General features: G+C 43.1%; 1 protein-coding gene across 6 annotated transcripts in view; it reads right to left on the reverse strand.

Moving 5' to 3' along the window:
* Positions 1–16173, reverse strand: part of GUCY1A1 (guanylate cyclase 1 soluble subunit alpha 1) — a 70476-nt gene that overhangs the window by 8133 nt on the left and 46170 nt on the right. For all 6 annotated transcript variants that reach the window (XM_070474950.1, XM_070474955.1, XM_070474949.1 and 3 more), the window contains 3 exons: positions 15400–15885; positions 11551–11694; positions 6300–6454 (listed from right to left, as the gene is read on the reverse strand). In XM_070474950.1, the coding sequence (XP_070331051.1) occupies positions 6300–6454; positions 11551–11694; positions 15400–15885 (785 nt within the window). The remainder of the gene's footprint in view (positions 1–6299; positions 6455–11550; positions 11695–15399; positions 15886–16173) is intronic.

Below are 16173 nucleotides of genomic sequence, written 5' to 3' on the forward strand. Positions count from 1 at the left end.
GCAGATATTGATCATAAAACTCAAGATCAACATAACTGTCTAGTCCAGAAAAGGCAACATAACTAAGGGAACATTCCTAAGAATGCTGATAAACCCACCATCTTCAGTGTGATTGACAAAAAATCCTAATGATGTTTACAAACATCATCACAGAATAACAATGGAGAATCAATTCACAATAACAGAAAGTTCCACCAAATAATGGATTTCACTCATATTAGGAAAAATAACTATAAAATACTTTTGTAAAGATATTATCTATGATATATACAACAGTGAAATTCATAGTAGTGGGAAAAACCCAAATGATGCAAAGTCTAATAATATAAGAAAATAATATTATAGAACTGAAAGAGTTGAAAGATATAAGACACTATATCAATTCATTCATTTTGTAAATATTACTGAGAAATAATAATGGGCAAGAACTTGTGAAAGAAAAATTCTATATAATATACACACACACATATATATGTGAAAGTGAAAGTCGCTCTGTTGTGTCCGCCTCTTTGTGATCCCATGAACTATACAGTCCATGGAATTTTCCAAGCCAGAATACTGGAGCAGGTAGCTGTTCCCTCCTCCAGGGGATCTTCCTAACCCAGGAATCGAACCGGGATCTCCTGCATTACAGGCAGATTCTTTACCAGCTTAGCTCCCAGGGCAGCCATATATATATATATATATATATACATATATACACACACACATACACACACACACACACACACACACACACATAATGTGAAAATGGGGTTTTCCCAGTGACTCAGTGGTAAAAAATCTGCCTGCAATGCAGGAGATGCAGGTTCAGTCCTTGGACTGGGAAGATCCCTTGGAGGAGGGCATGGCAACCCACTCCAATATTCTTGCCAGGAAAATTCCATGGACAGAGAAGCCTGGTGGGCTACAGTCCACGGAGTCACAAAGACTTGGACACAACCAAAGCAACTGAGCCACACACAAAAAATTCGAGAATAACTTTGGGATCTCTTTGGATAAAGTGTTTATGAATTCTAGGTTAGTAGGACTAAAGTGAGGTTTAGTTGTATATATGGATATTCTACTTACTACCTGATATTTGCAATATTTTTTCTTCTTAAATTCCTAAGAATTAAATTTCCTCTTAAATTCAGATGTTCTACCAGCTTTTATTATTTGCTTCATTGGTCCATGAGGATAAACTCATTTTAAATTCTAATCACACTGATTAAGTTACTGGCTCCTCTTCCCATTTGTTTCCCGAGGTCTCTGTCAAATGCAAACTTAATAAGCATCTCTCTGATCTATTATTCAGGCCATGGATGAGAACAAGATTTAAACCAGCTTCTACAGAAAATTACTCATATCTTCCCTTCCACTCCCCAGCCTACAATGGGACATCTAAATGAAAACAGTGATAATATTGTGCTAAAATTCAGAACTATGATGCTCTGTACGTGCTGAGGAAACTGTTATACAGACATGAAGGTCTCAAGGATTGCAGACCTCAGACAGAATACATGAGAGTGTTCAATTAACTAATTTTATAAGTGCATCAATAAATATGTAGTCTGCAAAAGAATAAAACAAGTGAAATGATGTTTTAGTCATGGATTTGCAAATATTTCAAGTACCTATTATTTATAAGGCATAGTAGTTGGTAATATATAGTGAAAAATTACAGAATTCCACAGTATTGAAAGTGTAAACTTCAAAGTCTGATAGATCTAAGTTTGAATAACAGCAAAGATGTCAGATTTCTAGCCTTTAAAAGGGAACTATAATAATACACAGGGCTTCCCTCGTGACTCAAATGGTAAAGAATTCACCAGCAATGTAGAAGACCTGGGTTCAATCCCTGGGTTGAGAAGATCCCCTGGAGATGGAACCCCATCCCTAGCTTCCTCTCTTCCATCCTTTGGAGAAGGGCATGGCAACCCACTCCAGTATTCTTGCCTGGATAATTCCATGAAATGAACACTCTGGCAGGCTACCATCCATGGGGTCACAAAGAATAAAAAACGACTGAGCAACTAACACTTTCACTTTCATAATAATACACATCTCTTAGGACAGTTATGAAGATTAAATAAATTGTTTAAACAAGATTTATTAATCATCAACTGGATGTCACATAACACCTGCCATATTGGTAGCAATAAGTTTGATAATATAAGGCATCGGGAAATTGAAACCTGCAGACACTATGGAACACAGATGGGTTTGGACAGCTGAGTGATGCTGAGTAAAGCTGAAACTGAGTAATGAAGCTCACGATCAGGGAATATCATTCATAAGTATGTCATCTAGAGACATGTGCATAAGTATATTTATCAAATCACTTTGCATAATAATGAAAAACTGGCTATCCTGAAATTAACCATGGACAGAAGACAGACTGGCTTACTTATATCCTAGAATACATATTACATCACAGGCACATCTGGTGACATGTTAGATTTATCTCCGACCTGCCTGGGAGAACCAACTGTTAGATACTCAGGAATCTGCAAGCCAATTAAACCATGGATAGTCTGAAACCAGCCACAGTGTAGTGTTTATACTTTAGAAATGGTAAATGCTAGAACTCAAGGAATATCTACTTCACTTCCCAAGCTGGTTGACCAGCTTACCACTGCATTTGGAATACTTTAACTAAATGAACTAGATTTATATGAACTGGATTTACATTTTATCAAGAAAAAATATCTCAAAAACATAATATTGGATGGATTCAAGGCAAGTTGTAGAAGAATATGGATAGGTTCAGTGGAAGTCTATTTTTCTCTGGTTTTATTTTTGTATCTGGCGCATTTAGAAGTGGCTTTAAAGCAAATCATTAGAATGTATTAAGAGCCTTTCTTAAGATCACACAGCTGGTAAGCCCTGTACTGGGGACTGTAGGACATGTCTTCTGACTGCAAATCCCATGCTTTTTAAAGAAACTTACAGATAAACACAGTGTCATGGAATTAGATGTGTTCATTAAATCATCTTTTTTAAAAGATCCAAATTTTTAAGAAAAACAGGTTGGAAATATAAAACCATTTAGATGAAAGCTTGAGGGAAAAAAGATCTGAGATTAGCAGCAACAGTCCCAAGGAGGATATTCACATGCGAGGGCGGTTTTCTTACTCCCAGCGACTGGACACCACGTCCTCCAAGTGGCCTGCATCAACTCTCCTAATTCTATCATCTGCCCTTTACGCTCCTTGCTTCCTCATGGAATCCAAGTCCTGCTTCTGTGTCACCTCAGGAGTTCCTAGGTCAACCTTCCCACCCACAGGGGTGGCTCCATTATGCCCCATCTGCCAGTTTTATCTTTAATGATCTTGGATCATCACACACCCTTCTCATCAATCCACTGATCCAAAACTTAAAACGATACCGAACCTAGTCTCTGTGAGTTCTCTGCACTTCAGTAAAAACAAATAAAAATGCAGAAAATTGTCCCCAAGAATAAAACTCCTCATGACATTTAAAAGAAAGGAACATATAACTGCTATTACATTGCTACTTTCTAAATTATTGATTAGAATTTGAAAACAGAAGTTTGAAGGTAGTGGATATTTTTGGGTGTGGGGATGTAGTCTGTGTCCAAAATGTACATGTTTCATAAATATATTAAGGAAGGTATGCTTCCTAACATTATTTTGTTGAGAAATACCATTCCAGGATTTAATGTTGTATCATTAAAGCTCTGCAAAGAAACAATCACCTTTTATATCTGCATAAATTCTCAAAAAATCTACCCTTGTCCTGAACTTAACCATTTCAGGCACAGGGATGAGCTGCGATGACCACATGAGGGTATGTTCAGGGCAGGTGAGGAATGTGTCCTTGAAGAGGTGGCATCTGACTTAAGGTCAGATCACGAGGAGGAAAACAGGAGATGACCCAGGAGAGAAAGGGAAAGCAGGCACCCTCCATTCAGGAATCAGTTTAGCAAGTCTGGTGAATAAAAACAAGGCTGGTGTTGCAGGAGATCCATGAAATAAGGAGAAAGTGGAAGAAAATGAGGTGGTGAGAGCTGATGTGACTATGACCAGAGAGAGCACTTGAGTCAGTGGTTACAAGTCTGATTTTATTCTGGTTGCAGCAGAGGCCACTGGAGGGCTTATAGGGCAGGGATGACAGATCTGCTTATGGTTTAGGAAGAGAACTTGGCTCTTGTGTGGAGGATGAGCCAAGGAACAGGCACACGAGATATAAGAGTGAGGGTGATGCTGGGCTGGGGTGGTGGCATTGGAGGAGGTGAGAAAGGCTATATGCAGGACACACGTGTGGAGGCAGGGGTGGGGCATGCTGGGGAGAAGGGAGAGATCACTCTGAGGTCCCTGGTTTGAGTAACTAGGTAGACACTGCTGCCCTTTAAAAAGACTGATGGAGTTTCGCTGGGTGGGAAGTAGATTTTATCCACATGGGGGTGGGGAATTGGAAATCAGTTGTTCTAACATCATCACATTAGCCATCTAATAGGTCAGTTAGTCATCTGAGTAGAAATACAGGACAGAATTATATGAGTTTAGCTCAGTGGAGAATCATGGGTCAGGCTAGAGATAAAAGTGGTAAATCATAAAATTTCGGAAACATGAGAATACAGACATGGCTCTGGGCAGGACAATTTTCCAAAGTTTTGTGGTTTTGAGACAGCCTGGGACCTGGGGATCCCTTGCTGCAATGCTTGCACCTGGACAAACTTCTCCTTCAGCAACAAAATACAAAGAAACTGTGGGAGTGAAAATAACTGTGTGCATATGCAGCTGGAGCAAATTTTGGACCAAAAGATACAAAAAGACCAAAAACCCAACTGGGAGCAAAAGTAGGGTACTGCACATGCCCCCTGCACTCAATGCCACCAGAGAGATGGGGAATCCACCTAAGCCACCCCTTCAGCCAGACCCCTGGACACACCCTACCCTCACCCCATAAAAGCAACTAGCTTATCCTCCACTCCAGGAGCAAGCAAGGGAAATTTGTTGTTACTTGGTCTCACTCCCTCCTGCTGCAGCAGGGGCCCCAATAAAGCCTTGCCTAAATTTTCTATCTGGCCTCTAGTCAATTTCTATTGATTAAAGATGTCAATAACCCGGTGGGGAACGGTTTTGTGGAGACAGCGGCAACCAAGACAAGGAGAAGGCACAGCCACAAGCAAACCTGGTGAATCTGTTGTCAAAAAAGCCTGAAGAGGAAGATATTCAGAACATCCTGAGATGGTGAGGAAGATAAGGAGAGAGAACTGACCCTGAGTTTAGCAAGGGGCACCCATGACCCTGCTGGGATCCATCGGAGTGGCCTGTGAGGGACAAACGCTGCCCAGAGTGAGCTGAAGAGCAAGGGGAGGCCCTGAGCATAGATGAGCTGTGTGCAGAGTTTTTCTGGAAAAGGAGTGGGAACTTAAGGAGATAGCAGAGACAGTCTTGGAAGCAAAACAAAGATGTTACCTTTAAAGAGGTAAGTAAACAGATATGGCTGTATTTTGATGGGAAGAATCATTTCCTTGGAGGAACTGAACATAGAGAGGGCTGATATTTTCTAAAGAAAATGTTTGAGAGGACAGCAAATCCAGAGCAGGGCTGTCAGTCCCCAGGACAGGAACCACACACAGTCAAGGGTGCCAGGAAGCAAGGTGCACTGGATCTGAGCATGAAGCTGGCGCGGTCCTTAGCAGGTTTCAACCTTTCTTGTGCAAAAGAAAGCAAGGTTTTCAACTTAGAATCAGGGCTGGAAAGGAAAGTTGTTTGGAGTAGAAAGAAGATGCTAGGAAACCATCATAGAGACTAGTTCACTTGCTTGGAGTAGAAAGAAGATGCTAGGAAACCATCATAGAGACTAGTTCACTTGCCCTGGTGTATGTTAGCTACCATGTAGATCTGGAAAATCTTTTTGTTCTTCGAGGATTTCCATTATAATTTGATTTTTCAAAGCAGATAAAATGTATACACACCTGGCACATGAATTAAGGGCATTCTTTTCGGGGACCATGCCCATCAATTTGTGCGGTCTCTGTAACTCTGGTCAGAGTCAGAATACCTCTCAAGCCCATAAGAAGGAATACATTATTACCCTTTGCTTAAAGGGTAATAATGGGGGAGACAGGATATACATCAAGGATGACAGCCAGGCTGCAGGTATCTCAGGACTAAAAAGTAGACTAAAAAGTAGTTTAAAAACAGTTAAAATGAGGATGACACAATTATGACTTTTCTCTAATATTATCTAAGCAAGAAAAAGTTACGAAGAATGAGACAAATCAATGAACAAAAATGACAACTGCATATAAAAGAGTACATTTCAGGCGTTCAGTGGGGTCATACCTGTAAGTGGTTGGGCTGACGTTGATTTTCCGGGGGACACTGCACGATTCAAATTTGTTAGCCAGGGTGACATTGTTTCCAAAAAGGCAGTAACGAGGCATTTTAACTCCAACAACTCCAGCAAAAACTGACCCAGAATGCAGTCCAATGCGCATCTGAAAGCAAAAAGTAAGTCAGTGTTCTCGCCACTGGAAAAACACTCCTGCTTGTCAGTGCTGTTTGTGGGCCTGTTGAAATTATTATACTCTTCGCTCTTCCCACACCTCCTCCTTCCTCCAAACCTCCAGCCGATGTTTCTCTACTCCTCCCTTCCAAGGAAGAACCCCTAGTGCGGCATCAGTCAGCCCTCTTCTCTTCTCCATGGATGCACTTGGGTTTATCACACAACGTGTATTTTTCACGTCTTTCCTATCTGAGTCAAAGCCCCCCATGAACCTACCACAGTCGCCATGGTGACCAGACGCCGTCACTGCGGGCTGCTTACGTGAACCTGCTCTGTCCATTGGATGAGAGAGACAGGACTTCTGGAACCCAGAAGCTGTTTCCCAAAACACGGTCACTTCTCAGGATATAAAGTGTGGGAGTTCAGGTATTTTGCTCACAAGAACTTTATGCCAGACACCACCTCACTATTCAAAAGGCCAACTCGGGGAGAAAAAAAAATGTAATATTGAGGCAGAAAATGACAGAGGAAGCAGAAAGCTGGCATTGCTGAGCCTGGATAGCAGCAACTATAAACACTTCAGTCAACAACATCTGGATCCATGGGAAACAAGAGTCGTGCCATATCTGGGTATAAGAGGCAGTCAGAATACACTGAGGTGAATGTTTAGGAATTCTGAAAGCTATTGATAATTTGGAGAGCAGTTAAGACAATGTTTTAAACTGGGGTCTTTTAGACTGAAAACTGGCTGATCTTAGAGGAGGCACAGATTTTTAAATCACTGCTACAACAAAGCAAGTGAGAGTAAGGAGGTTTAAGATGACAATCAGACACCACGTTTACTATTTCCAAGTTCTATGTTCAGTTGACCATTAAAATAAGTTCCATTAGATCCTTGTATTGTACACAGAGGCTAAAGACTTAGTCACTTAGATGTAATTTGGAATACAGGAGACTCCAGATTTCCCAAGTTATATGGCTGATCTCAGACCTCTTCTAGAAACTTCTGAGAATCATTTGTTAAACCATGAATTCTGCAAAATTTTTAAACAAAAGCATGACATCATGAATCAGGGGATTTGTATTAGAAACTGAAATTCTGCTGATAGCTGGCAGTCTGACTTTTTTAATCGAAGTATACTTGACTTACGATATTATTTTCAGACATACAATATAATTGTTCAATATTTTACAGATCATGCCCCACACAAAGTTATTATATAATGTTAGCTCTTTTTCCTGCGCTGTACATTACATCCTGTAACTTACTTGTTTCATACCTAGAGGTCTGTATCTCTGACCCCTACTCCTGCCCTCTCCCTCTACCTGCTTCTCACTGGTGACCACTGACTTGTTCTCTGCCTCTGGCTGTCTGACCTTCTCTAAATCTCCATATTTCCCTTGTACTCTTTCCTCACCTAGAAAACTCAGGATTGGATTACTTTTAAAGCCTCTTCTTCATCAGTTTTACTTTAAGCACAAAAACATAGATTTCTATTGTGTCCGGCTTTTTCTTCCTTAGGAAAACATGGTTCTATACATAAACAATTAACAAAGAATAATTTAAACAAACCAAGAAAAGGTGACAAAAGGCTATCTTCTGCTTATAAATACCAGGCATACTTTCATAAGTTTTTATTTTCTTTGGGCACTCTTCTCATTAACCGGTTTCTCCCTTGTACCTAGTTATTCTAGCTTTTAATAGGACAAGTTCATTGTAGTGTTTTACTGTTTCTATTGCATAATTAATATAGAAACACATCCTCCTTGTAAACATCCGAACAACACAGACAGGGCCAAGGTCCCTTTGCTTTCTCCCCTCCCTCCCTCCCCCAGCCCTGAATCGCACTCTTGACTCCAAAGCTTTCTTATCAGAGAACTTTGTAAATTTACAAGCACAGAAACGGTCCAAAGTGTGAGGTGCTCATCATGCCCCGAATGGAAATCTGCTGAGGAGTCTCCCATCCAGGGCCACTTTAGACGGAGCCCTTCCGCACACTGGCTGCTGGGCTGGGAGGGAGGCCCCGGAGCATGCAGTGAGTGCACTCTGCCCTTTCTGTCTCCCGCTGTGCTTGCTTCTCAGCCTGGGCGAGGTCTCCAACGTAAGACACAGTTCCCCTGCGGTCTTCCAAGCCTCAGCGGGTGGGTGGGTGTTAGTGAGGAAATCGGTAGAATAAGCGAGTAGACAGTTAGTACCCAAGACATGCTGGAGAGAGACACAGAGTTTGAAACCAAAAACATTTCCTATTCTTTCACTGTGATTCCATTTCATGGGGAAGGAGGGTAAGAAGTCGTAAAAGCCTGGGCTTTGCAGCTAGAAACACACAGCTTCAAATCCAGTAGAGTCTTGACCGCCCTTGTCCATCACTGAATTGTGGATTCCTCTACAATGTGGTTCAACTATATTATACATTCCATATACTACATATATACTAAGTAAAATGATGTTTAAGTCACAACTGCTGCCATGACATACATTAGTGTTTTTTTCTCACTACTAAAAATAGTCTGCACTTGCGGTAATTCATGAGTAACCCCTAAGGCCATCAGAAATTTCCTAGGTCAGTACAAATAAAAAGGCATGAATTAATAGGTCAGTAAAGTTAAATTATTATCACCTGGGTAACCATCTTTGAAATTAGCTATAAATAATTCTTGCAATTGCGAAACTATAAAAGTACATTTCTACAGATGACAAAAATCATGGCACTAACCCCCTTCCCAAACATACACGTCTTAATTATAAAACCCATTTAAGTGGAGATCACTGGGTTTATTATTAATCCAGATGTTTTAGGCATTCACTTTGATGCTATGAGACTCCTTATCAAAAACAAAACAAAATATAATTATCTTCTAAAAAATTATAGAAATTAGCTATCTGGAAAAGTCAGACACTGTGATGCTTTTAAAACACAGTGGAGAATTGTTTCACACTCTTCCTATTGCAACCTGGCATCTATGTCTTCTCCTTTCTGGGCAGGCTTAAGGTTGCTTTGATCAATAGTATACAGTGGACGTGTCACCGTTTATCTCCTAAGGCCAAGGTGTAAAAGGCCATACAGCAGATACTGACTTTGTTCCGTGGACACCCACCCCCAGGTAAGAAGTGTGGCTGTCCCAAGGCTGCCCAGATGGAGCAAGACATGTAAGCACTGGGCTGACAGTCCCAGTGGGTTCCATCCCCTGCCATGCCCACCCTCTGCCATGCCCAACCACAGAACCAGGCAGGTGAGATAGGCGGTATCTTGAAATAATCCTCTGGTTCAAGTGATGTAATTTCAGCTACTCTGCATGCCCTCAGCCACTGAGAATTCCCAGTGGAGGTACCAGATACTGTGAGAAATGACAAGGTATTCATGCTATGCCTCATCCAAATTCCATTGCACAAAATCAATGCATCACGAAAGCTCTGTGGTTTTACACCACTAATTTTAGAGAAGCGTGTCACACATCAGTATATAACTGGGATGACCATTCTCTTAGAAAATAGTTGTGAAGGCTTACACATACAGCTTCTATTAATATTAACATTAGAGAGAAAAAGAAAGTGAAAGTTAATGGCTCAGTCATGTCTGACTCTTTGTGACCCATGGACTGTAGCCTGCCAGACTCCTCTGTCCATAGCATTCTCCAGGCATGATGCTAGAGTGGGTAGCCATTCCCTTCTCCAGAGGATCTTCCCAACCGAGGGACTGAACCTGGGTCTCCTGCAATGCAGGCAGGTTCTTTACGGTGTAACTGCTGGCTAAACTTCTTTTTCCTCCTTCTCTCTATATTTTATATCATGCCAGATAGGATTCCATATTATTTCAAAGGCCCATTTCTGAAGGTCATTAATTGAGGACTGTTCTATAAAAGTTAAGTGGCAGATTCACTTCAAGTGGGACAAATAAAGATATCTGTTCATGTGTTATCTATTAAATCTATGCCGAGCACATTTATTTTATTTTATCATCTGCAATAAGACATTATTATTCTGGGGTCTGGCTTATTTAGAAATTTTGGAATTTTACGTGTCCTGGAAAATATTGCTAGATTACCAGTCCACATTCATTCTAGTAAAATTCCTCCCCTGCAGGGCTCAGAACACCAAAAACTACATTTTTCAAACTCCCTCGAAGTTTCTAGATGTGCTGAGGTTTTGGTGAATCAGACGCCCTTGCATGAGCTCTGGGAACCTGGATTTCTGCCTACAACTTCCCTTATGAGCACAGCAGAAGACTGTGTGCTCCCTCTCCCAGGCTCAGCAGGAACCCGGCTTCCAGTCATTCAATTTGTGAGAGTCATGATGCAGAATTTCCACGTTGCTGATGCAATTACAGCGTGCAACTCTGCAGTGCAGCCAGTAGTGGAGACAGCTACTTTCTGAGCACAATGGTTTCCTGCCTGGCTATGGCTGTGTGTTTCTAGAACCAGCTTCCAGATCACAGAGGAAGCCATGGTTCTGAAGCATGGCTTTAGGATCCACTCTTTGAGAGCTCAAGTCATGGATGGCTTCCTTGGTCCTACTGGTCTGTAAGCCACTTAATACCATGAAGTAAATTTTCTGGTGCTTCAGTGAGCTGGAGATCTACTCTATGCAACTAAACCTGATGGATGCACCATTCTACTGATAACTAACTGTAGGGAAAAAGCTAATTAGCCAAGCTGGTGGTGGTCAGGCTCTCTCACCCCATGACCTCTCACTCTGGCCCCACGTGTTGTAAATACGTGGTTATGTAACAACTGAGCTAACTTATAGCACGCGCATGCGTGTCACAATGTACCCACTTGGGTACAGGCCACTTCTGTTCTGTAAACAGATAGCGTTCCACCTGAAAAGCCCTTGAGGCTGCATTATGGCCACAGTTATGCTGTGTCCGCTGGCTCAACCATGAGAAAATACAGCTTGTCTGCTGCTCTGGCTTCTGCGCCAGTCAGGAGAGAATAAACGTGTCTGCAATTCCTCCAGCTCCTTGACTTTCCTTCCAGCTTTCCCGTTGGCACCTTGCCTACCCTGGGTTCAGAGAACAGTGAGATACAGCAAGACTAACTAACCAGCATTACTCTCGTGACATCTCCTGAACAACACGTGATCAGCCTCACCTTGATGGGTTCTCCATGGGGAGACACGACTTCATGAGAGAGCTCCATCATCTTGAGGGCCATCAGCGCGATCTGAACAGCGTGGGTGTCACTCTCTTTGTGTAAGCCCCCGGCCACACAGTACGCATCGCCAATCGTCTCCACCTATGCACAACAGATTCTCCACATTACAAAAAAAAAAGAAAAAACCCAGGAAGCATCAGAGTGTACATCATAGAGCAGAAACTACATCATGAAGCAGAAATCTCAGCTTCATGGGCCAATGGAACATCAGAGTCAATCACAGACTCTTGGAAAAGGTTTTTCTTTCCAGGAAATTCACAAGGTTTCTAAGCTGAGAGGCAGCACCCTGCTGTGAATACAGTGTCAGGAGGGGTGTCTGCTCCCAGACTTGTCGCTGATTCCCCTACATCATTGCACCTCTTTCTCCCCACACCATGTAAAATGGAGTTTGTAGAAGCAAATGACATACTTTGAATCTATTATAATATGTTTAAGATATTGGGTGATATATCCTCTCAGCATAAAATAGTGTTTTGAACAAAGTCACTACTGAATCAAGGTCCTATGGATATAGTTAAGGTTAAAACTGACATTGCAACTTTTCAAAATAACTTTTGGTGCTGTCATAGCAACGATAAACTGTCTACATGAATATTAACCATAAAGTAGAGAGACTAAGATGTCAAGTGGGAAGCAGAGACAATGGTGATTGGAAAGCTATCGGAAATCAATCTCTTCTGTGAATTTCATGTATTGATCAGTTATTATTATTGTCATGATTGTTGTTATGAGTGATTTTCATTTGTCATGCTGAATATAGAAAGCTAACAGTCCATTTAAATCCACAAATAAGCTACCAAATTGTAATAGGTGCATTTTTCTCCCCCAAATTCTTATTGTAACCTAGATCATATCATTGTTCTGATCCAAAGCTGGCAATCTGGAGGGGTGAAGGTGAGAGAGAAGAGAAAGGGGGACAACATCAGCAATTGCTTATTTCACTCAGAATAAATGCCACAGCCCTTAAGCTGCCCCAAAGTTCTTGTCCTGCCTTTCTGCTGCCCCTGATCCTTCTCCTTATTCTCTTTCTTGCTCACTTTGTCCCAAGCTGCTGGCCTCCTGTTTTCCCTCAAACATAGCAAACATTTGTTATTCCTTTGCTGGATCAGTATTCCTGCAGGTGACCACTAGACACGTCCTTGGCTTCCTCAGGCTCTGCTAAAACTCACCTCGCAAGGAAGGCGATTCTCACCGCTTCCATGAAATCCCCTCGCCCAGCTCGCCTGCACTTGCTCTATTTCCTTCCAGAGAGAGCACACCATCTGGGGTGCTGTGAATTCACGCCTTTGTTGTCTGTTTTCCTGGTAGAAAGCAAGCTCCCTGAGTCTGCTTTCTCATCAACTCCTCCACCACTGAGGCCCAGGATATTCACCAGTGAGTGAGCCCAGCATCCAACAGCATCACCTCGGCCACGCACACGGAGATGCACTCAGCCTAGGGGCTAACCTGTCACAGGGCTCAGAGAGCTACTCAGTAGGGGGAGAGGCCCCCTCAGCCCTGCTGAGTATCGACGCTGCTGGAGCCCCTGCGCTGGCAAGCGTGGCATGGCGTCCCCGGTGTCACAGGGAGTCTATCCTGTCCTCTATCTGTGTGTCCCTCCCTTGCCCCCTCCCTTCTCTGGGATTCTTATCACAGGGACTGGACTCCACCCTCCACCACGCTGGCAAACTGTGGAGGACCAGCAAGGATATGCTAAACCACTAGATAAATAATCAAATAAGCAGGAAAATGACCAAAAGAATGAAAGAAAGAAAATGAAACTGAATGGAGTCCTGGTCCAACTGGGGACTGGGATAAACAAGCCCTGCTGTTCCCCAGAAGCCAGCCAGACACAGGTGAGCCGGTGATGGGAACACACTCTGTATCTTAAGTGTATTCTGAGGGGAGGCCCCCTCCCCGTTTATTCACAGCATCTCCAGTGTTTCCACACAGCGTCGACATGAATAGCAGGTGAAACGAGGGCACAGACTCACTGGCTGGGACAGCAGCCGGGTCCCAGGGGACTCTGCGCCCCATCCTCGCCATGAGGAGTAAGCTTCTGAACGCTAGAGAGGAGTGATGACATTTTTAAACATTTCAGCAGGGAGCACCATGCAGCAGTGGGTGGCTTCTGTGAGCAGCTGGGCAGTTTGCAGAGGAGAGCGAGACCTCCTCACATTTCTGAGAGGAGGCCTTCTCAAGACATCAGCTGTCTACAAATAAATACAGTGAATTCCACAAGAGGCCATCAGGCTTAACCTAACTGAAGCCAATTATTTTATCTGTAATTATACATGGACCTCTTTTTTCCCAAGGGAAATACAGCTCTGCCTGGAATTTCCTGTTAGAACTGTTTTAAAGAGAAAGTTTCACCATGAGCATCTAGACTGGAACCAAGCAGAGCTTATGTTGTCCCATAAATAATTTTTGTTTCCTCTTTAATCATTTATTTATTTCATGTTAGGTTAAGCTCTGAAATGTCAGCTTTTTATGTGGCAAATTAAAACATGATTCAAGCCACATAAATGAGAAGCATGCTTTATTCTTCAAGCCAATGCTGAGAACTATGTAAAATACATTAAATCATAAGAAAACATTTTACTTCTAAAGAAACAGGCAGAATCTCTTCATTGGTTCTCTTATTAACCATGCATGCTAAGTCACTTCAGTCGAGTCCAACTCTGTGCAACCCCATGGACTGTAGCCCGCCAGGCTCCTCTGTCTAAGGAATTCTCCAGGCAAGAACACTAGAGTGGGTTGCCGTTTCCTCCTCCAGAGGATCTTCCCAACCCAGGAATCAAACCGGCATCTCTTACGTCTCCTGCATTGGCAAGCAGGTTCTTTACCACTAGCTCCATCTGGGAATCCCCTTATTAACAATAGTTACATTAAAAATAGTTTATTATGTTTCAGGGACAATCTCCGTGCATCCCCAGAGCCTAGAAGGATGCCTGGTACCCTGCAAGCACTCAGTCAACCCTGTTGGCTGATGAATAACAGATATTTTTTACCATAATCTTTATAAGAGCTCCGTTCATGAAGATTACAGGACATAAAGCATGTTATTCATGCATATAAACTCTGTGAATGGATATTATATCCTCTGTTTCAGAAATGGGGAAGGTTGTTTCACTTCTCTGCTTACAAAGCAAACAAGGCAGAAAACAAGATTTGAAGACAGGCCGTCTCCTGCCCTTGGTCACCAGACAAGCAGGTGATTTGGGTTTCTGTTCCCTGGTCGTTAAAAGCACCCTGTTACTCTATACTGAACGAATCTGTCAGAAGATAATTCATGTAATCCTCCTGCTTCTTTACTTTTGCAGATGGAAAGGCTACATCCTCCCTCTTTGAAACATCTCAGGATTAACAGTCTGTCTTGGTATTTCCCTGGTGGTCCAGTGGCTATAACTCCAAGCTCCCAATCCAGGGGGCCCAGGTTCAACCCCTGATCAGGGAACTAGATCCTACATGCTGCAAATAAGACCCAGAGCAGCCAAAAAAATAAATACTTAAAAAAAAAAAAAAAAAAAAAGGAAAGAAAACGAAACCAATTCATCTCAGTTTTCACAGTCCAAGTGTCAGGCTCACTGAATTTAAAACATCACCTTTCTGAGGGTCTGGCAGCCCACTCCCTCGTTGTCACCCTGCATTCTGTGGAAAGACACAGTGGCTGTCCTTTCTGGAATAATCATCTCTGAGCAGATTCAGAGCCAGAAGACACCCATACAGTGAAGGCAGGATGCCTGCTCCCAGGACAGGCTCCTGGCCCAAGGCCCAACTCTCCCCATCCGGGGCCTGGCCGCCTACCTTGTAGACATCCAGCTCTCCACACTGCCGGTCAAAGCGGGTGTAGAGTGCGTTGAGCATGGTGATGACCTGCAGCGGGGAGCACTGGGAACAGATGGCCGTGAACCCCACGATGTCCGAGAAGAGCATGGTGACGTTGCCGAAGCGCTTGGCCTGCACGGCGTGGCCCTGCCACAGCTGCTGCGCCACCTCGCTGGGGAAGATGGAACACAGCAGGTCCACCGTCTTCCGCTTCTCCTCCTCCAGGGCCTGGTGGGCCTGCTCCAGCGTGGCCTTCAGCTTGCCCAGCCTCTTCTTCAGGCCGTCCTGGGCCCTGGCCTGCTCCCCGATCAGCACCACATCCCGCAGCGCGTTGTGGATGGGGATGTCAGAGAGGTACAGCCCCCGGCCCGTGAAGTCCTCCAGTCTGTCCACGCAGGGCGAGCCCAGGAACAGGATGGAGCTGGACTCCACCATGTAGATCATCTGGCCTTTGAGGTCCATCACCTGCGTAGAAGGAGGACCAAGCTTTGTGGCTTATTCACGTTCCCAACAGACAAAAAGTGAGGAAACAGATACAGTGATAATCCCTTCTTTTTTTTTTTTTAACAAGTCACGCACCTTGCAGGATCTTAGTCCCCCGCTCCCCCCTAGCTTTGTTTTTAAAGCTTGAGTTTTTTCTACTTGTTGACAAAAACAATCGGCTCTCTTGTGGTTTCAGTTTACTATAAGCTCTAAAATGCATGCAGACATCTGGAGAATATACTGTAGAATTGTTGCTGTTCAGTCGCTAAG

This window comes from Odocoileus virginianus, chromosome 12 (assembly GCF_023699985.2).
Source record: "Odocoileus virginianus isolate 20LAN1187 ecotype Illinois chromosome 12, Ovbor_1.2, whole genome shotgun sequence".
Classification (NCBI taxonomy): domain Eukaryota; kingdom Metazoa; phylum Chordata; class Mammalia; order Artiodactyla; family Cervidae; genus Odocoileus; species Odocoileus virginianus.